The sequence below is a fragment of the Cucurbita maxima genome, unplaced genomic scaffold (assembly GCF_002738345.1).
Source record: "Cucurbita maxima cultivar Rimu unplaced genomic scaffold, Cmax_1.0 Cma_Scf00004, whole genome shotgun sequence".
Classification (NCBI taxonomy): domain Eukaryota; kingdom Viridiplantae; phylum Streptophyta; class Magnoliopsida; order Cucurbitales; family Cucurbitaceae; genus Cucurbita; species Cucurbita maxima.
In genome coordinates this window covers 5,440,579-5,465,004 of record NW_019272020.1, presented here as the reverse complement: position 1 = coordinate 5,465,004, position 24,426 = coordinate 5,440,579, and the positions used below count along the sequence as shown (strand labels likewise).

The 24,426-nt window shown below is 35.2% G+C and overlaps 1 protein-coding gene across 1 annotated transcript; it reads left to right on the top strand.

The window, feature by feature from the left end:
• The first annotated feature begins 7,779 nt into the window (after positions 1 to 7,779).
• Positions 7,780 to 23,646, top strand: LOC111478162 (regulatory-associated protein of TOR 1-like). Its single transcript, XM_023122306.1, has 23 exons — positions 7,780 to 8,532; positions 9,966 to 10,068; positions 11,074 to 11,156; positions 11,236 to 11,394; positions 11,466 to 11,582; positions 11,731 to 11,873; positions 13,494 to 13,648; positions 13,723 to 13,867; positions 13,954 to 14,032; positions 15,158 to 15,259; positions 15,952 to 16,035; positions 16,155 to 16,265; positions 17,596 to 17,961; positions 18,060 to 18,234; positions 19,046 to 19,669; positions 19,850 to 20,179; positions 20,280 to 20,406; positions 20,696 to 20,820; positions 20,928 to 21,073; positions 21,207 to 21,308; positions 21,866 to 21,951; positions 22,553 to 22,637; positions 22,731 to 23,646. Exons 1-23 carry the CDS (start codon positions 8,230 to 8,232, stop codon positions 23,067 to 23,069), a joined length of 4,089 nt encoding a protein of 1,362 aa, XP_022978074.1. The 5' UTR covers positions 7,780 to 8,229; the 3' UTR covers positions 23,070 to 23,646.
• Positions 23,647 to 24,426: the final 780 nt, after the last annotated feature.

The window sequence follows — 24,426 nt, the reverse complement described above, 5'->3', positions numbered from 1 at the left end:
CGCATGTCTCCCTCCCTCTCTGTCTATCTCTCTCTTATATTTTGTCCCATGATTTAGTATTTATTGAGGGGTTAAATGATTTTAAGTTTGATTTTTCATACATTTTTCTAGAACTCTTTTAGATTTTTTCATCAGATTTTAAATACAATCAAAATGACAATTAAATTCATTTAATCTAATTTTAATACTCAATCAAGTCTTTTTATTCTATTTTAATTTAACTCAAGATTATCTAAACTTTATGATTTTAAGTTCAAAAGTATCGTTAATGTTTCTTTTTTATTGTTGACTACCAAAATATATGTAGAATTTCATTCATATTTGCAAATATTTTACCTAATATATCAATCACATTTTATCCAGCTGCCATTTTAGCTATTTCAATTACAAATTTTAGTTTATTTTATTCAGTATCATTAAACCTTTACTTCTAAGAGTTTACAAAATTAACTTCCACACATTCAAAACAATAAATATCGAAGAAAAAACTACAATAATATTATATCGTGTAAAAAAGATTAATAATATTTGACTGATTCAACCTAACCCTAGTTTACTAAACTAGGGTAGGTTAACAATATTTTTTTATTTTTTAAGGTCAATTTCAAAATTACTTTTTTATTTCAATTTAATTGAGTTATATTTAAATATTATCTTAAACTGAAATAAAAATACCAATATTAAATAATAATAAATAAATAAAAGAAACACAGAAAGCCACAGTCCCCACCATATTTAAAGAAGAATAAAAACTTCACAAACCCTAAACCCTAAACCCCAAATCTCCAAACACCAACCAAAAAATCTCATCAATTCTATGCTTCTCCCATCATCAAAAATAACAAAATTAAATTAATTAGAAGCTATAATAAATTATATAATTTACACTTTCATCCTATATAAAATGACGTGACAACTTATATATGAAATCTGATTATTACAATAATTTCAACCATCACTTTGAAAATTATACAAATTTTCAAAAAGGATATAGATTCGTTTAGAGCATAATTCAAAGTTTGGTTGAGTAATTATTTAATTTTTATTTTTAAAATAATAGTGAAACTACTTCATCTTCCTAAATCGTAGTGACTTCAAAAACCGCAATCAATTCCATCAGATTACACAAATTTTGACCTAACTTTACACAAATTCCAAGAGAAAATCAAACAAACACCAAAGAGTAAGCAGAAAAAAAAAAACGAGAATCCTATTGAAATTTGTTGAAAATCAAATCAAATCAAATCAAAGTGAGCAGCAAGAAAAGAAAACGAAGCAGGGGGAGCGTCAACGATCGTTGCGAATAATCATCAACGACATTGTAGAGTACCTATCGGAAAGCTGGACGGTTGGGCGGAGAAACCAGCGGAAAAATCTGATGACGGAGGAGGCGACGGCGATGAGATCGGTGATTAAGATCGAAACGTGACGGAAGATTAGCGAGGTTTTTCTGAGAGCCACGCACATCAATATCGTGATGGAATCCCCAAATCTGGAGGACGACATTCCTTCTCTGCAACGCAACCCTATGCACTTTCTTCTCTCTCTCTCTCCTCTTTTCTCTGTTTCTCTCACTTGTTTTTTACTTACTTTTTATTCTACTCCGCGTCCATAACAAGAAACTGAGCCATTGATTAATTACTACGCTACCCTTCTCCATTATTATATGGTTTTTTTTTTTAAATATAATTTACCGAGAAATTTGAATATCCCATCTCAAAATAATTATGATACAATCTTAAACCAAAGTTGATGAAGGTGAAGAGTCGTATGATTTGGATGGATATGTGACACTTGACGTTCATAAGGGTGAGAATTGGTTTGAGTATGTAATCGTTAGAAAACTCGTGAATTACGACAAGTTGTTGGAATGTCGGAATTCACGCAATCCTAATCACTCACCTTTGTATCACCCAATTCCTTCGATTGGATTTTTTTTCGTCGATCAATATTGAATTTTGAGCTTATTTTTCAGAGTACCAAGCGAACTAGTGCAACCCAACCCCTTAGCGCACGACCCAAGTCTCTCTTGATCTCAGCTTGCAGTCCTAGCTTGTTTGTGTCGACCCACGTTGCTATCTAGCATGTTGCACTTTCAAGCTGACTCTCAACGTGTGTCGTGCAGATTTATATGTAGAGATTAACTAGTATATGGTTTAGTATTATATAAACTTATGGTATATTATACATTCCTTTACATGAATTATTTGGATCAAATCATTTGTAACAATTATTAAGATAAAACACTCAAACTTTGTTCATATATTATAGACACTTCTTATGTATAACAATCACATATTATTCAAAATTACATTAATAACCTTGATTTTTTCTTACAATAAATATTATAAATATTATAAATAAAAATAATTAAAGTAGCTATTAAAAATTAAATAAATAATTATAAGTATTAAAAATAATTAAAGTAGCTATTAAAAATTAAATAAATAATTATAAGTATTATGGGAAGACCATGATGATTAATGCACGTGTCATGAAAGGATAAAGTACCAAAAAAAAAAACCAAACTCTTCTAAAAACAAACCGACCCAATCGACTACCAAAAAAACCGAAAATCAAGCATGGCTTAAACCAACCGTACAGACTCGGATTCCGGTTCAGCGGTCTTTCCCATTTCGGGTTTTTCTTGCGGGCGGAGTTCGTTGAGTAGAAACTTATTTGGATAGGTACTACTAAGACATTCCGTTTGGACAAGGCCAGCAAGAGTAGCCCATATGAATCATTTATCGGCCCATTAGGCCCATTAAAATGAGCTGGTGGGGCCCATTTAGTTTATTAGAAAAATCACAGGCCCATTAAAATCCCTCCCTGCCAGCAAGAGTAAAGAAGACAGACCAATCATAAAGCTTCACATTCCCAATACACCGACCCCCATCGACAGCTATTGGTTGGCTGTCACGCATAAATCCACGTGATTTCTGGAGCTCTTCCTCACAGCCTCGCACGGACTTTTTTTTTTTTTTTTTTTATAATTAGAAAGAAGCATTAATGACCTGGAAATTAGCTGACGAAATGAGATGGGACCCATCGAATGATGTACCGTGCTTGGTGATCCACCAATAACTAACCCCAACTGTTTGATCTCGCCGACATGTCGGCCAAGCCCGTTGTCAGTATGGGCTGGAATGTTATTTATTTCGGCCTATCCATAATTGTTCTAATTACGACAATTAACCTAAATTGATGGTCTTAGAATCGCTATAATTTTTTTTTTTTTTTTTTTTTTTTTATAAATATTTACGGTTGTTTTTAAAAATTAGTTGGTAATATTTTACACTTTTTAAGTATAAACTCGAGTGATTTTGCTTTTAGTTTTTCAAAAGGTCTAAGGGAGATTATAACACTCCCTTAGTTCAAACTCACCATTAACAGATATTGTCCTCCTTCAAAACTTCATTTCAAAGTTTTAAAAACCTATATGCTAAGGGAGATGTTTCTACACCTTTATAAAGAATGCTTCGTTATCCTCTCAGATCATTGTGGAATCTAACAATTCACCCTCTTTCAGGGTTAACGTACTCGTTGACATTCATTTCTTTTTTCAATCAATATGGGATCTCACAATCCATCCTTTTGGAACTCAATGTTCTCGCTAACATGCTACTCGGTATATGGCTATGATACCAATTGTAATAGCCCAAGCTCGCCACTTACAGATATTATCCTTTTTAAGACTTTTCCTTTCACGCTTTCCCTCAAAGTTTTTAAAATGCGTATAGCAGGGAGAAGTTTCTACAACCTTATAAAAAATGTTTCGTTATCCTCCAAAGTCAATGTGGGATCTCACAATCCACCCCTTCGAGGCCCAACGTCTTCACTGACATTCGTTTATCTCTCCAATCGATATGAGATCTCATATATATATACTCATAATCTTCCTCTTAATTAATCAATGCACGACTCGGACAATTTTTAACAAAAAAAGAAAATAATTAAAAAAAGGAAAAGGCCAAGAAAAAACGTTCGTAAAGGGGATTGAAATATTGAAATAAATATAGAAATTTTGGGGGAAAAGAAAGTCAAAGATGTGAGTAGAAAGATCATAGGATACCAATCAAATCATAAGGTATGAACGGAATTATATCCTCCGTCTTAACTATGCTTAATATAAATATATTTTCAACACATATAATACACTTTAGCTATATTAAAGAGATTAATCTATTAATTTTAAGAATTTAATTATAGTATTTAGTTATAAATACTATATTATAATATTAATTTTAATTTATAAAATTAGATTGGCAAAACATTATATATATATATATATATATATTTTATAAAATATATTGATTTATTAATAATTTTTAATAATAATTATATTAAAAAATCAAAACTATAAAATAATTTTTTTTTCTAAATAATAAAAATAGAGAAAAATTATTAGTAGGAATTTCTGTCTTCATTCTCGAAAAACAAATGAGAAATTTTGTATGGATGGAGAATGAAATAAGTGACGGAGGAGATGGGGATGGAAAAGCCTTCCTCATTCGTGTTTTGCCCCTATGAACGTCTCTAGTTTAAAGGGTTGTGTGGGTATTATTAAGCAACATTGTTTGCCAAAAGCACGCAAAATGGCAGCCTTGGCTTCAATCTCACACCCAAGGAAACACGCACACTCTTCAAAAAAGCTAGAGACCGAGCATTATCAGATCTTATATTAGTTGAAAAGAGGAACGAAACATTACTTACAAAAGTGTGAAAGCTTGTTTCTAGTAGAGGTGTTTTAAAATCATGAACCGACAATACGTAATGCGTCAAAACAAAAAAATATTTGCTAGCGAGTAGTGACTTAGACTATTACAAATGGTATCATAATCAGATACCAGACAGTGTGCTAGCGAAAACGTTAAGCCTCCAATGGAGTAGATTGTGAGATCTCACATTGGTTGAAGAGATGAACAAAACATTTATTATAAGAATGTGAAAACCTCTCTCTAATATACGCGTTTTAAAATCACACCCCATTAATCAACAATATAACGTCCTACACTGGCTCGGATTTGTTATCAATATGTATGCTCACGTCGTTTTAAACTAGAAAACATGCATGTTACTAGATTTCATATTGGTTGGAGATGGGAACAAAACATTTCTCGTAAGTGTGTAGAAACCTCTCTCCAACAGACGCAATTTAAAATCATCACGCTAATAACGATGAGTAACAGGTCAAAGCGGATAATATCTACCAGTGATGAGTTTGAGCTGTTACTAGATAAGGCAGTAGTTTGCACTGAATTTCATTTAGTAGTTGATAGATGATATATTTCGTGTACAAAGACTATGCTATTATTAATTTATTGTTTCAAATTAAATGTGTAATTTCATAGCTTCATTTGAAAACGTCTTATTTTAAATTTATGCATATAAATTATTTAAGACATGCATGTAATGACGTCTCTAGTTTAGGCAATAAAATTAGGGGGCGCTACAGTTGATCTCAAACTCTTAACATACTTCCACGATCCTCCAATAGACATATCATCACAGTCAGGTATGTTTTTTTTTTTTTAAATAATAATTGATTTAGTTAAAAATGCATATGATAACGTCTCTAATCTAGGTAGAAAAAATTAAGGTCGTTAATTATTTTGATTCTGCGGCTGCAGCTGAGAAGCCTCAAGCTCCGCCACCCTTACTCAACCTCTATAAAAAAAAGCCCTTTACCCTTTCTCTAATAATCAGGTCAGCTCCAGAACCGGCGGAATTGCCCAATCCTATCTTTCTAGGAAGTCAGTCCGGAGCGGGAGCAACTGATAGAGCAAATTCTGACTAAACTCGATCACTTGACGAGGGGGTGTAGGAGGTCTTTTTGAGCGCATCTTTTTCATATCGATCAAACGGGGTTCGTTTTATTTTCCGGAAAGCCTGTCATACTATTCCACTTTAGCTAAACCCCAATTTAAAATTAGTGGCATTTTTTTAATTAATAAATTAAAGAAAACAGGTACAAATATAAGAAGACAGATAAAAAGAGTCCAAATTATATAGATGGGTGTAATAAAACAAATAAATACAGCTTTCCAAAGCTGACACGAAACTTCTAGTTATGCCCAAATCCTAACCTACCTATGTTTGAAAATGCCCAAATAAATAAATAATCTATCCATTTATAAACTTACTTGGATTATCTATTCCTATATACTAACTTACCTGATTTGATATCGTTGGTTATGAATATCTTCGTGGAAGATATTATTTCTTGAATCGTGGGTATTTGACTAGATGCCCCACTATTGACTTTGACTTGCTTTCCATTCAGACTGAGGTGGTTAACTCGTGTTTAAAGAACTACTTTGGATGCTTTACAATTTTCTGGACTTATGTAAAAAGGTATATCTTGATCTGGGTTCGGGATTTTTGAAGAAATGCAAGATATCGTTGTAGTGTGTATTAGATCAAGGTCGAGTGAATAGGAAAGGGAGAGACTCGCTGGCTAATATCTTCTAAGGTCTGTAGGAGTGGAACGACAAATAGACCTTTTTGATGCTCGAATTGAAGAGCTGAATTCAAAACTTAAATTATATAGTTTTTAAATCGAATGATATATATATATATATATGTATGTCTGTATATTTGTTTGAAAAATATATGATTCTTCTATTGCATACGGACAATGTAACGGCCCACCTAGAATAAAGTCTTTACCACATGTATGTCGTGACTTTCTATGCTCTCGAAATCATTGACACGTGAAATTCATGAACGTAAGTGAAAATGTACTCGATTTATATTCATAACACTGAGAAGAATAGTAAATCATACATCACAGTTATGTACAAAATTAAAGGTTTACGAGAATATCAAGTTATTGCACAAGTTCATAATATTTAAGAAAGGAAAAAAACTAGTCAAAAAATCTAATCTATAAATATGTGGAAGCTATTATGTACCCCAATCCATAACCTGTGTTGAACAATGCCAACCACCTTGCATATCTGTGTTCTTATCGATAAGAAAAAACGTTAGGAAAAACGAATTGAGTATTTATAAAATACCAAGGTCGAAAAAGGCAATCACATGCAACATAAAAACGTGATATTTCTTCTCAATGGGACCTAAAACAATGGTCTCGGACTTTATGCTTTTCATGTTCGAGATGTATATCACTTTCATACTACGTTCACAATCTTTGGGCCTTGTCGATATGCATCACCTTTGTACATAAATAGCATCACCTCTGTATACATTGGCCAACAATCAGTTTACTTACCACTGTTCAAAGAAAATTAGTCAAAAACGTGTGGGAAGCTATTTAATTTTTCAATACCAAAATAGCTCACAATTGTCTTAGAATACACATAAATATCTATCACACGAAGGAAGGATATACGTAGATATGCTAAATACGCCATAAATCATTGGAATATAATTCAAAACAATATGATTTCAAGAGGAACTAACCTATACCAGCCTAAACAATGTTGAATAAGTCGAAAATGGTAAGCAATTGATCGAAATATGAACTGAACTGAACCGACTAGAAATGACCTAGCGGGTTGGAGAAGTGGCTTAACCGATCAAAGGAGCAATTGAATCGATCGAAAAAGGACTAACTCGATAGGAGAGGTAGGACCGAACCATACGAATGTGGTGAATATCAACTTAAAAAGAAATTAAGCAAGCAGAAAAACATTGAACCTACTTCTATTTTATTATATTTCCATATTTAAAATTATTTTTGTGAGAAAAAAAAAAGAAAAAACAAACTCAGCAGAAAAAGACTCCCTCTTTGTTTCTGTTTCTCTCACTTGAGTTTGACAAAATCGTAATGCAAAATAGGTGAGTTTTTTTTATTTCCGTTGGTGCCGCCACTGTTTTATGCGCCTCCATCCTCTTCTCTTCTTCACCACCTAGGGTTATCAAAAGCAAGAACAACCACAGGGCTCATCTCTGGGTTTCCTAGGGTTTTACGAGCTGGATTCTCTCTCATTTCTACGCCGAATCCCCACGCGCCGCTGGTTAAGCGGCTTCGTCGATTAGTTTCCGAATCCCGTGTTTTCTCTCTATATCTCTCTCGCTCTCGCTCTCGCTCTCGCTCTCTCGCTGATTTTCAGCCGATCCAGAAAAGGCGTCTTCAGCAACCTTATGGTTTTCGTTATCCGTTTGGGAGGAGGGGACGGGGTGTGGTCGTAGTACGATTAGGGCAACGTTGATTGATTGGGCGTTTCCAGATTGGTTTTCGTGTTTCGAGGGTTTTGGATTTGGATGGCATTGGGGGATTTGATGGCCTCTCGGATTTCTCAATCTTCGCTGGCCGTGGTCTCCTCTAATCACGTGGATGACTGTACTTCCAACCACGATGACGATGGGGATTTAGTTTCGCTCAGAAGAGATTCCGATGCTGCGAGTAGTAGTTATGGCAATGCTGCCATCAGTACTGCCACAACCATGGTTTACTTGCCGCAGACTATAGTTTTTTGTGAGCTTCGACACGATGCGTTTGAGGCTTGTCTGCCTGCCGGCCCATCTGATAGCGGATTGGTCTCTAAATGGAGACCTAAAGACCGAGTAAGCCATTTATTGTTTTCGTATCATGAAACATCTTTGCTCTTTCCGTTTTCTCAGCATTTTATTGTCTGTAATGACTGGATGCACGGTCGACCGTTTCCATTTTCTTTATCGGGATGTCACTAGCTTATTACGTTAGAATTCGTGCTCCGTTATTCACTTCTGCTACCTTTCGTAGATACGATTGTTGCGGTCTATAGAGCTATTTAAATTTCTTACGGAACTCCCTATATATCCTTGCACCCAATTACGTGTCAGGGAAAAGGGGATTTATCTAGGTATTTTCGGAATATGAGCTTGATCGAGTTATGCACAGTGGGTAGATAATGCATATGGATACGGTTAGCATAACTAACATGAAATGAAGATTATCATCTCTAATACAACACCAATCCTCGTAGAAATATAACTTTTTTTAATTTTTTAATTGTTTTTTTTGCTCTGAAGTGGGTTTTTTATTCGAAAATTCCAATATAGTTTTTATTTCATTATTACCACAGAGACTCCAGAATGATCATGATTCTTTTAAGCGCTAGAGTGTCAATTGAATCCTCTATACCTTATTAGTCCAGAATCGAGTCAAATTCTCTTGGAGAACTGAGGTGGAACAGTCCACCGCCACCACCACACGCACACATTCACTTGCCCCACACACATTTTGAGCTTTTGGACATGACACGTCTTTACTTCTGCTTCAGGGGTCTGTTAATTCTTATTTTTAACCTTGGTCCAAAACATTAAGCTTAATAACACTGTCTGCAAAGATTTGATTGTTTATTAATAGGATGAAACCAAAATTTGGAAGTTCAAAATTTAAAAGCTTGATCAAATTAATTTGGAAGGTAACACATTACTTAATTGCCAGGGAGGCAGTGCTGATTCAACAAAGAAGTATAAAAGAAAAGAGAGCGATACTCTGTTTTACATTTTTGGGATAACCTCTTGAAGAAAGATACGTGGACATAGTTGAATATGTACTAAATGTTTATTAGTATGGTATGGACGTATAGATGGGTCTTTTTGGATGTAATACACAGGAAATATAGATTTTATCTGGATTTATGAACCAGAAGTATCTGACTGCCAACCATGTAGTGGAATTAGATTTTATTGGTGCATCTTTTTTTCTTGCATCTTTTGATGTATGGAGCAACGTCTTTGAGGTGGCTTTTTTTTGCTCCACGTTGATGCTGGACAATGTAGGTTTATAGGCTAGTTTCTTTCTGGTCTTTCTGTTCTAGCAATTTAGTTTGAAACCATTATCAACAATTGTAACATCGAAGCGTTTATCTCTTTAGGAACTTGGAAGTATTGCTCGACTCTTTGCAGTACATGTTTAATAGTTCCTTCATTTTTATTTCCTTTTTATCCTTTGAAGTACTTGTACAATTATGAAATTATCTAGATATTTTAACTGATACCTTTTTATGCAGATGAAGACGGGATGTGTAGCTCTAGTATTATGTTTAAACATTAGTGTTGATCCACCTGATGTTATTAAGATATCTCCTTGCGCCAGAATGGAGTGCTGGATAGGTGCGTATTTTTTACAGCATTACTGTTTCTATTTGACTAGTTCTTCTGTTTGAGTTTCCTGTGATTCTCATATTTTACTTCATTTTAATGATAATTTTGTTTAACAAACATCTTTCCGATTGTTATGCTCAGAAGTTCTGTCGAAGACATGGATCTTATAAATAAATAAGTCCAATCGGGTTAAAAAAATTTCCAGGCTCCCAAGGATGTTATAAATGGTTCATTAATTGTTTTTGTTGCACGTTTTTTCTCTGGAATTTATGAGGTTTATCTTGTATGCATGAAATGTTGAATATAAACACGAAGAAGATGCAGAAATATCCTTTTATTGTGACAGTAGTATTGTACCAAATATAAATTTGTATTCTTGAAGCTGAATATTGGCGTATATAAACCATACAAACATAGATACATATTTATTTATTTATTCTGTACTCTTATTGCATTACACCATGTAATTCTGCTTCATATCTTTCGTTAAACATATAACTGCAAATTCAATTTCTTTTGTCTATTTGATATTTGTTATGTTTTGGTTTTCTCTTAAATTTATTTTCACTGAAGTAGTTAATGTTGATGGCAGTTTTGTTTGAAATCTGCATAATCCAATACTAGAGCTTGTGATGGAGATGGTAAATACTTTGGAGTTTAAAACTAACACTGTTTCCTGAAATTGGGCCTTCAGTGGGTGGACCTTGCCTCATTATTAGGCATGGCGTCTCCATGTGCAATTGTCTTCCCCAATTTCAACTCAGCTCTTTTATGTCTCATTTTTACTAACGCTCTTAGGTCTGACTTTGCACCATCTTTCTGACTGCTGTTGATGTGTTAGTTCCATATCAATGCATTGGATTACTTATTGGATTACTTAGAAAGTAGAGGATATAAATTGTTTGTGATGGGAATTGGGATTCACATTTCAGTTCTGGTTCCATTTAAACTTATGCACCTTATCATCATTAAAGTTATCTTTTAGGTCTGTTAAAATGTTATATCTTTTTGCAGATCCATTTTCTATGGCTCCCCAAAAAGCACTTGAATCTATTGGAAAAACATTGAGTGTACAGTATGAGAGGTGGCAACCAAGGGTGAAGACCATTATGCCCAGAACTTTGTATGATTTGTTGTATTTCTGGTCTATATCCTTACTTGATGATGTGTGTGTAGGCTCGCTATAAAGTTCAGCTGGATCCCACTGTAGAAGAGGTAAAAAAGCTCTGTAGTACATGTCGCAAGTATGCAAAAACTGAAAGGGTTCTCTTTCATTATAATGGACATGGTGTTCCAAAGCCAACTGCTAGTGGTGAAATATGGCTTTTCAACAAGGTCTGTAATGAATATTATACTTTTCTGTTAATGCCTGGTATTGTCTTATTCTCACAGTTTTTGTGGTGCAGAGTTATACCCAGTATATCCCCTTACCTATTAGTGATCTGGACTCGTGGTTGAAGACACCTTCCATTTACGTGTTTGACTGTTCTGCTGCTGGGATGATAGTCAATGCCTTCACTGAGGTACTTACTGTCAACTATGTTTTCATTTTTATTTATTTTGTCGGTACTAATATTTCATCATCAGGAGCACTATTTTCAATTTTTTTTATAAGATTCATGATGTTCATACTCTTAATTACATAAGTATCGTTCTTTTTTTTTTTTATAGCTTCACGATCCCGCTGGATCAACAAGGGATTGCATTTTGCTTGCAGCATGTGAATCGCATGAAACTCTTCCGCAAAGAGCTGAATTTCCTGCCGATGTTTTTACCTCTTGCCTTACAACACCAATCAAGATGGCCTTGAGATGGTGAACTTATTCTCATTCATTTATCTTGACCAATGCACCTTTATATACACAAGTGTCTTTGAATTTTAGATGTAGACTGGTTTCGTCACTTTGTTTATGAAACTTAGAAAAAGTTCTCTATGATAATTGTTGAAGATTAGGTTTAAAATTCACAAATTAGAGAATTATTAGGTTCTGATTCAAATACATGACCTATCTCGACCAGTTGGGTATTCTAGAATTTGATATATTACAACGGAAAATAGCTAAAGATAAAAGGTACACAAGAAGTTTGAGTTCAAATTCAAATGTATAAAAGTTGAAGGATATTAAGGATTGGATGGTTTTTCATCTATGTTTCTATATTCTATTATGTTCGTGCCACCTGAGTTCTGTGAAAAACCGTTTAGTGGCTGAAGTTTTTCATCTTGAAAGCTCTCACTCATTATCACTTGGGTTTTTTTTCGTGATTTGTTCGATAGAGAAATAATGGATATCATGACTCTTTTCTTTTATTGGAGAGGCTGAGTTTAGATTGTGGAGAAGGGTGTTTCGTCTTTGGAGTCTTGGCCATTCTAGTGAATTTTTTTGTAGCTCTTTTTATCATTTCTTGATGAACCCTTCTCCATGTAGTGAGCTTTTTTTCTTCTCGTTGGAAGGTGAAAATTCCAAAGAAAGGTTAGGTTTTTACTGGACACACTATCCAAGGAAGAGTTTTTATTCTTGATAGGCTTTTGAGGATGTTGTCCTCCTTGATAGGACCGTTTTGTTGTATCCTTTATTGGAAAGCGAAGGAAGACATGGATCATATCCGTTGGAGTGGCAAATTTACTCGGTGTTTTTAGAATTACTTTTGTGCTCCATTTGATGCCAACTTGCTAGACACAGAGATGACAGAGTGATGATCGAGAAGTTCCTCTGTCACTCTCCTTTTTATGATTAAGGGAGGTTTCTTAGGTAAGTTGGAGTTTGTGCTTTATTATTTGGTCTTTGGGGGGAAAGAAACAATAAAACGTTAGAGTTTTGGAGTCGGGTCCTTGGTGAGTTTGGTCCTCATTAGGGTTCTATGTTTCTCTTAAAGCGTTGACAAAAAAAATCTTTCTGTAATTATACGTCAGGTCTCATTGTACTTGATTGAAGTCCCTTGCTATAGTGGGACTTTTTCCTTTTTTTTGGGCTTATTTTGTTGGATTCCCTTGTTATATTCTTTCATTCTTTCTTTATAAAAAAAAATTGTGTTCATTTCTTTTATTCTCATGTTGGAGAACTTTAATATTTAGTAATGAACTTGATCTAGACAATCAACTATTTTTTGATTACTATGTAAATATTGAAAATTTCATCTAATACATGTTAAGTTATAAAATTGTTTGAATATCTAGTAGTTTAGAATGTACTATGTTTATCAAAGCCACTTATGAGCTCCTATATTCTGATAATAAATTTTATGTTGGGCTTTAATCGTTTAATTTAATTCTATGGACATGAAATCTTTCTTTGATCCATTGTCTCTATCCCTCCCCTGCATAAAAAATTTATTTTCTGTTTTTAATCAATTTTCTTTATTTTTGGTTTATTTATGAAGTATTGGACGTTGATTGTTTTTTGAACATTCTCTTATCATGGGATCTTATCCCTTAGGTTTTGCAAACGTTCATTGCTTCGTGAATCTCTTGATGATTCACTGATAGATAAAATACCTGGCCGGCAAACTGATCGAAAGACACTTCTTGGGGAATTGAATTGGATTTTCACAGCTGTCACTGATACAATTGCCTGGAATGTTCTTCCACATGGTAGCTTTCAGATTTACTTTACCAATGCTGTCCTTTTTCTTTCTCGTCATTGCTTCTATGTTATTTTGGTGCAGATCTATTTCAAAGGTTGTTCAGACAGGATTTGTTAGTTGCCAGTCTGTTTAGAAATTTTTTGCTTGCTGAGCGGATTATGCGGTCTGCAAATTGTTCACCAATTTCACATCCAATGTTACCTTCAACCCATCAGCATCATATGTGGTAGAGTTTGAGCAACCTTGATAGTTAGGTCTTTCAGTGTTCAATTGGTTTATTGACTCTATTGTGGATGTGCCTGCTTCTTTCAGGGATGCGTGGGACATGGCTGCCGAGATTTGTCTTTCTCAACTTCCAGCATTGGTTGAAGACCCTAACTTGGAGTTTCAGGTTAGTTTTTCTTGACAGGTGTTTTTATTATATTAACGGTTCCTTGGAACACAAAAATGTTTGTCTTAAAGCATGAAACCTATTTTTATTTACCCCTGAAAGTTACTCGGTAAGAACTAATTTACAGTAAATTACAAACAAGGCCAAGCTCTTCAATGGAACTCACAAAATTCTACCCCAATTTTAGTTAATCATAATGGGAGGGCGTGTAGATGCTAAATTATATACCTATATTGCTACATAGTACAAATTCAAAGGGAAACATAAAATTTTTCTGATTCATACACATCTCCGATCTTCTTACTTCCTGTGGAAATAATGTTTTTTTTTTTAATTGCTTTCTACATGTTCCAAAGTATTGATTTGAGAGCAATCATTCCAGTCTCCTTATCCAAAGTATCGTTGATAGCAATCATTCTAAGCTCCTTAGATATTACCTTAAAAGGGTGGCCATATAGCAACTAAAGTAAATTTCCATAAAAAAAGTAACCCATAAGAGCTGAAAATTTCCCATAGTGAGCTTTCAGTTTTCTTCCGAAAGATGGCCCATTCCAACAAATAATGGGAGGCAACGATAAGGATTCAAGGTCAACTTGGGGCATCTATTCTGTGACTTTTATGTTGTAATTAGTTCACAAAGACGAGCTGGCCGAATGAAAATTTAATATTTTCCTGGTGCACTTTTGCTTCCAAATTTATTTGCTAAGTTCTTTCTGCTAAGCTTCTCCCAACCTTTGTTTGGTTTTGGGTGAAGGCTCGAAGAGTATCACGACAGATGCAAGTTCCATATCCTCATTCCTCTTAGCCTTTCTTAGTCCGATATGTTTATTTTCTAGCAGCCTTAATATTAAATAAGTCATTAAACCCATCAACATAAAAGCTACAACCTCATCGACCAAACGTCCCCTCCACTTACTTTCAATCAAGTTTGGACAATCCGAGCTACATTTTTCTGAAATAGTTGGGAAATGGACCCAAAATAGGTCCTGTGTTTTCAATGCTGAAGGGATATTATTTAAAACTATTCTTACATGTTTTTAATTCTTTTATTCATTTCAAAATTTTATGGTTAAAAAACTATCTATTAGATATTGAATTAAAAATGTCTTCTGTGTAATGTTCCAGCCAAGTCCATTTTTCACCGAACAGTTGACAGCTTTTGAGGTATGGCTTGATCATGGATCTGAAAATAAGAAACCTCCAGAACAGCTGCCCATTGTCCTTCAGGTACAAAAAGCCTCTCTTTCTCTTTTGGATACTTATCTTTTTATTGATTATGGTTGTGAATTTTGCTGTACTTTTTTATTGTTTGCATGCTTTCTTTTAGTTTCTGAGCTGCCTTTACTTCTGAATGTTAGCATTTTGTCTGGATAGCTGCTGTATATTGTCCTGTTCTCTATTCCATCACTGTAATGCATCTGTCTTGCTCGATCCCATGGTTGGGTGTGGGTTGATGAACAGTGATACAACCTGTCAATGTGAATGGATACTGTCTTGGAGCTTGTATGAACAGTACCTTAAAGTTTCCCTCTCTTGCTCTGATCTTGTTTGCACTTGTACCAAAAATGTTCTCACCGTACTTTTCCATGCTTTATTTTGACTGCCTATGTTGAGTACTTGATTTTAGCACAAGAGAGTGATTGCCAAAGTTTATTTGAATTGTTTGTTCTTTATTTCTGCTGGAAGGAGTAATGCTTCATGTTTAAGGATTCATCCATATCTAAATCTGTTCCTTCTTATGTTAAGCTTTTTCTGCTGTGCTAATGCTGCCATCAATATTGTGTTGACCAATTCAATGTTTTTCCCTGACCAATTTCTTTTTCATTGTTCACTTGCTTTCCTTAATTAGATCCCCTTTTCAATGTATGCAGTAGCTATTGATTGTATAATTAATTACAGCAGAGTGACCTTTGTCATAGGTTTTACTCAGCCAAGGACATCGATTCAGGGCGCTGGTTCTTCTTGGTAGATTCCTTGATATGGGGCCTTGGGCTGTTGATCTGGTAGCCTTACTCGAGACTTTGTCTATCATTACTGTGTCATTTGTGTCTTCTCCTTTTTCATACTTTCCCTCTCAGGGGCAATTGTTGTTGGTTGCTAATAGGATAAATTCATTCTCTAGGCCTTGTCCGTTGGAATATTCCCATATGTTCTAAAGCTTCTGCAGACAACAACACCTGAGCTGCGACAAATTCTGGTTTTTATATGGACAAAGATTCTGGCCCTAGATAAGGTATATAATATAGTTAAGTCATTCTTTTGCAACTGTGGCTTGAAAGATGGCTGGCTTTTGATGGGCTAACTAGAATCTCTTTATCATTCAAGTCGTTTCTTTTATTGCATTGTCTTGGAGCTCCTTACGGATTTTTGTAATTCTCTTTTTTGGTGCCCTACTGCATGCATATGTGCAATTGTTGTTGTTTTTTCTTGGGAGGGTACTCTAATCCTATCTTTTCCATGTGATTTTATATATAATCTTTCTTTACTGATAATATTTTCTTTCTCACTTGAGTAGTTTTCAATTGCATATAATATTACCGATAATATTTTCATATACTGCATGCATATATGCAATTATTGTTTTCTTTCTTGGGAGGGTACCCTAATATTATCTTCCCCTTGTGATTTTGTATATAATCTATCTTTACTAATATTGATTTTGTGTCACTTAAATAGTTTTGGAAACATAAGATGCAAACAGAAATTGGCCTATCAATTATGTTCGTATGCATGCATGCATGTATGTCAGAATGCATTTCTTGTGCATATCCATGTTTTTCGCTTTCCCTTTCCTTTAAATGTTGTGATGGGAGTTTTGTTTCGTGTCAATGGTATCTTTACTTCCTTTTTTATCTTATTAGTTCTCATGTCTAATGTTTTTGTTTCTGGGTAGAATTACTAATATCTAAATATTCGATCTTTTTATTTTTTCTTGTTCTTACTGTAATCACAATGCCAATGTGTCTTGGTTAATGCTGATGTATAGAGTTACTTTTCTTTGGAAATTGTCTTTGAAGATTCGTTATCGACATCTTAGTATGTAGACCTATTTGATTGCGGTTTTCTTCATAGTTGCTGACAAATACCAAACATTTAAGCATATAGATTGGAGTAATAGGCGTTTCAAAACATTTATGACTAAAGTTATTTATGGAATAGTCATTATGGTTTCAAAGATCACAATCAACAGGGGTACTTTTGAAACAACAACATAACACATGGCTCTTTTGAAAATCAACTCTTTTTAGAGGGCATATATGGTAGTTCTTGATATAAGTTTACTTTTTCAGGTTGTTGATTTTTAGTTTCTTAATACTCTTAGCCTTGATCTTTCTTTGAAGCTTATGTAAGTATTGCTTTTCTGAATATCTCTGTTATTTAGTGAGAAGTTGGTCTATTGGGGACTTTTAGCTGTTACTTCATTCAGAAAGTTCTTTCATGCTGTTTTCTCCCCTCGAATCTCTCTCTCTAGATGTTCTTTTTTTTTTTTAATTGTTCTCCACCATTCTTGTGGGCAAGTGTTTTACCTTTGTGTTGTAACTATGACTCTTCTGGAATGACAGTCTTGCCAGGTTGATTTAGTAAAGGATGGTGGCCATACATATTTCATCCGCTTTCTTGATAGCTTGGAAGCTTACCCAGAACAGCGTGCAATGGCTGCTTTTGTTTTAGCTGTAATTGTTGATGGACACAGGCGAGGCCAGGAAGCATGCATCGAAGCTAATTTAGAAGCTAATTTAATCCATGTCTGTTTGAAGCATCTTCGGAGTTCAACACCAAATGATGGACAAACTGAGCCGCTATTTCTTCAATGGCTTTGTCTTTGTCTTGGAAAACTGTGGGAAGACTATATAGATGCTCAAATCATCGGATTACAGGCTGATGCCCCTGCTGTCTTTAATTCTTTATTAACCGAGCCCCAACCAGAGGTTCATAGTTTACCTTCTTCACTCTATGCATAATCTTGGATGTGTAATATGTACACTTCGGCTTTAAGTGTATATCTCAGTGTAGATTTCCGTTTCAGGTTAGGGCTTCAGCAGTTTTTGCACTTGGTGCTCTACTTGATGTAGGGAGTGACTCGTCTAGAGATGGTGTTGTCGATGATGATGAAAAGTCTAGGGCTGAAACCAGTATTGTTGGAAGTCTCTTGAGTGTTGTTTCAGATGGAAGCCCACTTGTTAGGGCCGAGGTTGCTGTTGGTATGAGTTAATTCCCCTTATTTTCTGCGTTTACTTTTGCTGCCTCTGGGTGGTTAATTGGAATTCTTTTGCTAGTGCTGTTCGCATGAGAATTAGGTTGAAAATTTTGGAAGACACTGATTTTTTTTCCTTCTGTTTTGTAAATGTATCTTGAATGAATTTTATTTCTTATTTAAAATTAAGAGAATTAGGTTGAACCAATTGTAGGAATCAGCTACTATCCGTTATAGATTTTTGTACCTTTGTAGTTTGCACTTGTTGAATGATTGGTGTGTGTGTGTGTATATATATATATAGATAGATAGATAGATAGATATATCCTTCTTTTTCTTTTGGTGTGAGTCAGATACGATTAGTATAGCTTATTTATGATATAGATTATAATACAAACTGACTTTGATGCTTACATCTTTACTGTATGTATTTAGTGGGCATATTGTATGCTCTAACCTATGGGTTTCTGGTTTGAACTTTAATTGAGAATGTATACTATATATATATATATATATAGATAGATAGATATATCCTTCTTTTTCTTTTGGTGTGAGTCAGATGCGATTAGTATAGCTTATTTATGATATAGATTATAATACAAACTGACTTTGATGCTTACATCTTTACTGTATGTATTTAGTGGGCATATTGTATGCTCTAACCTATGGGTTTCTGGTTTGAACTTTAATTGAGAATGAATACTGTATTAGAGTACACACACTGCAACGTCTAAATTGTGGGGTTAAGGCTGCGTCTCTTTGTTTTATTCATTCACCATAGGTTTTCTTTCTCCTGATTAAATGTTATGTTTTTATAGCGCTTGCTCGCTTTGCTTTTGGCCACAACAAGTACCTTAAGTCCATTGCTGCAGCATATTGGAAGCCCCATTGTAATTCTTTATTAAGTTCTCTACCCTCTTTGGCTCATATAAGAAGTTCGGGCACTACCTATACCAATTCAAATCAGCACATGCCTCATGCAAGCATTGTTTCCTCTCAAATTGGTCCATTGTTGAGATTTGGAAATGAGAACTCCACTTTAGTTAGAGAAGGAAGGGTTTCCACCAGTAGTCCTCTTGCTAACACCGGAATGATGCATGGATCACCACTTTCAGATGATTCATCACAGCATTCAGATTCAGGAATTTTACATGAAGATACAGTGAGCAATGGAGCCGTTAATCATTCGAGGCCCAAACCTCTAAATAATGCATTGTATTCACAATGTGTTTTGACTATGTGTACTTTAGCCAATGACCCATCTCCTCGCATTGCGAGCCTTGGTAGGCGGGTGTTGTCTATTATTGGTATTGAACAAGTGGTAACAAAACCTGTAAAGCCCAGTAGTAGCAGTATCAAGCCTTCTGATGGGACAGCAGCATCTCAGCCTCCTAGTTTTGCTGGACTAGCTCGTTCATCTTCATGGTTTGATATGAATGGAGGTATGTTTATTATTTTTGGTTGTGCATTATTACCATTGCAATGCAATTTTCAGAAACTCTGTCATCAGTGCTTGATTACTTTGAATGTTCATTATTTCTCCTGTGTTGCTGCTCTCTCTCTACTGAACTTAGTGCATGGTGCTTATATCGTAACTTTGTCTCCATTTTCTTCTATGTCAGGTCATTTGCCTTTAACTTTCCGAACTCCTCCAGTCAGCCCTCCCAGACCAAGTTACTTGACGGGCATGCGAAGAGTTTGCTCGTTAGAGTTCCGGCCTCAGCTAATGAATTCTCCTGATTCTGGGTTAGCAGATCCATTATGGGGCTCAGGCGGAACTTCAGGAACATCTGAACGCAGTTTTCTTCCACAATCAACAATCTATAACTGGAGCTGTGGGCATTTCTCAAAGCCTCTTCTCACTCCTGCTGATGATGGAGAAGAAATATTTACTAGAAGAGAGGAGAGGGAGAAATTTGTCCTCGAACGCATAGCCAAATGCCAACATTCTCGTAAGCCTCTTCAATTTTATTTTTATTCATGATATTTAGTCTTCTCATCATAGAATTTGATAGATCTCTATTTTGTCTTCGCCATCCTTTTTTTCATCAGCTGTTAGTAAGCTGAACGATAATCCAATTGCTAGCTGGGATACAAAGTTCGAAATGGGTACAAAAACATTATTGCTGCAACCATTCTCTCCCATCGTTGTTGCTGCTGATGAGAATGAACGAATTAGGTATGGGTGCTTTCTTGTATTTATTTCTTGCTGTATATTTCCAGTAGATTGTGTTGCGACTCATGGGAAATTTCCAAGTCTGTTGTCGTAAAACCTTTAGTGCCTGGCTCTAGCATCCATCTGTTGTTACAATTATGTTTTTGGAGACTATTGTTGATTTGGAAGTTAGTTTTAGGTCACACTACTGTGCACATATTGAAACAAGTATGGTTCATTTGTTGTTCAAAGCTTTCCCCTTACCTTGTTCCATTGGTTATTACCCTGTAACTTTCTTGGTTTGTCTCTCCAGGGTCTGGAATTATGAAGAACCTGCTCTTCTCAACAGTTTTGATAACCATGATTTTCCTGACAAAGGAATTTCGAAACTCTGTCTTGTGAATGAGCTTGATGACAGCTTGCTTTTGGCTGCTTCATGTAAGTTTTCTTCTTACTGCATTTTTTTTTTTATAAATTTTTGTGGTGGCCGTGTTCATTTAACACTCATTAGTGTGCCTTACTTCAATTTTTCCCTTATCCTTTAGGTGATGGAAGTATTCGTATTTGGAAAGATTACACTGTAAAGGGCAAACAGAAGCTTGTAACTGCATTCTCTGCAATCCACGGGCACAAACCTGGTGTTCGTAGTATAAATGCTGTTGTGGACTGGCAACAACAGTCTGGATATCTGGTATGTATTTAGTCTGGTTATATCCTCCCCCTCTTCCCTGAAAACTCAAGAGTAGCAAGAAGAGAAGAAAATATTTATTGTTTCTTGCTTGTATAATACTGAAGGTCTTTGTCTTTTGTTACGTGATTTGCAGTATGCTTCCGGTGAGGTATCGTCTATTATGCTTTGGGACCTAGATAAGGAGCAGCTTGTTAAATGTATTCCTTCATCATCAGATTGCAGCATCTCAGCATTGGTGAGTTTCACCTCTTCCCAATAATATAGGAAGTAGCAGGTTACTCCTATTTTGAGTCAGCTGCTTATAAACATAGTTTATCATCCTATTTCTTCTGCACCACTTTGTGATTGATTGGGCCAACTTGAGTATAACTCAACAAGTTAAACCAATATCATCGATCAAGAGGTTTGAAGCCCCAATCTCATTTGTTTTAGAAATAGATTGGGAATTCTTTTGAGAGTTGCCAGTCTCAAAAGAATTCCCAATTGTATGGATTTTTTGCGTTTATTCTAGTATCTGAATAATGTTATCAGAGGCAAGTTGAGGTGCCCATCTGAAAAATGATTGGAGCAAGTGTTAGATATTGTTGCCTTTACCTTATTAATGCGAAAACATAACATTTTTTAAAAAATAAATTCAGTTTTTTCTGGGTGATCTTCTCCGCCTCTTGATATATTTTGCTTTAGGTTTTGAGATTGTTAGTTCTAGTTTTGAATTCTTAGTCCCATGAACTAACAATTGGTAGAATGAGATGGCCTATATATATATATGTAAAGAACTCTTTGTTTTTGCAGTCTGCTTCTCAAGTTCATGGGGGTCAGCTTGCAGCTGGTTTCTTAGATGGTTCTGTTAAGCTTTATGATGTTCGCACTCCTGAAATGTAAGCATATGCATATTTTTTCTTGATGTCTTTGTTTGAATAAAGCCAATGTTGGTTAAGCTTTTCATGATCTGCTTGCGGACTAATTTCCTCCAACAATACATGAAACAATAATTAGTGTTGTGCTTTAGGGGGTCAAATAAAGAACTCAGTGGGCTTTGTGATTTTCTACCATTCACTGAGCAACGGGAATACAAATTATAAGAAAGCTCATGAAATAAATAGTTGTTCAAAACCAATTGAATGATTCGTTATTCTATATGTAGTGAACCTAATTTTCCTTGTCGTTTATGTTTATGATGTTTAACTGAATATGCTGTGTGAAGTTGTCACAATAAGACCTGTACTCATGAAATCGTTACATAGAACCCCGAACCCAGCGTTGTGTATTATTTTGTAAGTCCAAGGGAGCACCCTTTCTGAAGCTGCCTTCATTTTCTCTCGTACCTCTTTATTGTTTCATCGTGATGTTTTTCTGTCAGAAACCCAAGAAATATACTTAGAATGTTTCTGAAATTTTTATTTTCTCGTTTTATATTTAATGCATATTTGTCTTTGTTCATGCCTTCTACTACAACCTTTTTTTTCTCTCAATTCGTAGGCCTGTTTGCACAATGCGCCCTCATGTTCAAAAAGTAGAAAAAGTTGTCGGGATTGGCTTTCAGCCTGGGCTTGATTCGTCAAAGGTGATAAATTTTCTTGGCTGTTGCTACTACAATATCAGTATCCTATCGATGAAGTATATTTGTTAATGCTTCTTATCATGTACTCTACTCCAGATTGTCAGTGCGTCTCAGGCTGGTGATATTCAGTTTCTGGATATCAGAAATCTCAGAGATAGATATCTAACCATCGATGCCCACAGAGGTTCACTTACAGCATTAGCCGTTCATAGACATGCTCCTATCTTAGCTAGTGGCTCAGCTAAACAGCTAATTAAGGTTTTCAGCCTAGATGGCGATCAACTGGGCACCATTAGATACCACCCTACCTTCATGCCCCAGAAGATTGGCTCTGTAAGCTGCCTCACCTTTCACCCATACGAGGTGCTGCTTGCTGCCGGAGCTGTAGATGCTTGTGTTTCTATTTATGCAGATGGCAACTCTCAAGGAAGATGAGATTGATTTCCCTGAGTTCCTGGTTGGACAACAAAGTTGCGTGTGCGCATCGATTTTATAACGAGTTGTCTGTGCAGTGCTCATATTGATTGCTATCGCCAAGTGCGATTTGATGATATGCTGAGCTGCCCCATTCTTTGCGTGGAAACCTCCCTTCGTCATCAACAGTGTAAGCTATAAATTTATTGGCCTCTGGTGTACAGGTTCACAGCTGATCAGGAAGAAAAAAATCCGTCATATTTATTGGGGCTTTGGCAAATAAATCTGTTGTATAGTTTAGGTGGCTGTAAATATTTCCATTGTTCATCCTCTCTTCTTGTGTGTTCATCGATCAATTTGTAAAAGGCTATCAACATTTTTTTTTTAACTCACGTTCGTCATCTAAGCCAGTGTATATGGGCGTGTTGGTTCTCCTGAAATTCTTGAGATTCGATGCGCCCATATCCTATCAGTGTTGAATTTTATTGCTTTTACTTTTCCCCCCACATTAACCATTATGTAACTTGTAATTATGTCGCATAGTTTGACCTGATTTTCTTGTTCATTTTGTGAATATATAATGCTTGATTTTATGTCATTTTCCCTCTGAGTTTCATCAACAAATTCAAGGTGAGGGCCATCCATTTCATTATGGATAAGCAAGAATATTTCTGATTGGAGAATTGGTCGAGTCATCTCAAAGTTTAAGCTTGATGACTTAAGATCTATAAGCATGAGCCTTTTTTTATACGAGACATGAATTTAGTTATCGGCTCGGACCCAATTGGCATGGCACAATTTGAAAAAGCATGATGATTGCATTTGTTTGCTTTAAACTTCTAGGTATTTTTTCATATCACAAGAGGTAAATAAGGTGGACGATGTTCAAAAGTGGAGGTATATTTCATATTCACAAGACATATGAAAGATTAATACGATTTTTACTATGAGCCGTTGTTGTTACTCTTCTTTTTTTTTTTTTTTTTTTTTTTTTTTTTTTTTTTTTTTTTTTTTTTTTTTTTTTTTTTTTTTTTTTTTTTTTTTTTTTTTTTTTTTTTTTTTTGCATATATAACGTCTCTTTTTAAAATCTCTCTCTGTCCACATTTTTATATTCACAAGAGGCTCGAGCATACGTTGCTTGGTTGTAGGCTACGTAAGAACGAATTGACTTAGCTCACTTGTCGTTGGAAAGTGAGTGTTGCATAATCGTAAGGAGATTCTGATATNGGGACAAAACTGTTCCTATTAACTCCGTTAAAAAACCTCAATCTTCACTTATAAACCATTGAAATGATCCTTTTCAAGTGAGTACCTCGGGTAGATTCACGTTCTTGTAGTTGATTTTCCCTTTTTCTTTCCCCCCTCAACTGGCTCAGC

What these genes read in the sequence shown, in the direction of transcription:
- LOC111478162 (XM_023122306.1), top strand. Translation starts at nt 8,230, where the DNA reads ATGGCATTGGGGGATTTGATGGCCTCTCGGATTTCTCAATCTTCGCTG. An exon ending in CTGGAATGTTCTTCCACATG is followed by an intron (nt 13,649 to 13,722) that starts GTAGCTTTCAGA and finishes ATTTTGGTGCAG; the next exon opens with ATCTATTTCAAAGGTTGTTC. An exon ending in AGATTCTGGCCCTAGATAAG is followed by an intron (nt 16,266 to 17,595) that starts GTATATAATATA and finishes CTGGAATGACAG; the next exon opens with TCTTGCCAGGTTGATTTAGT.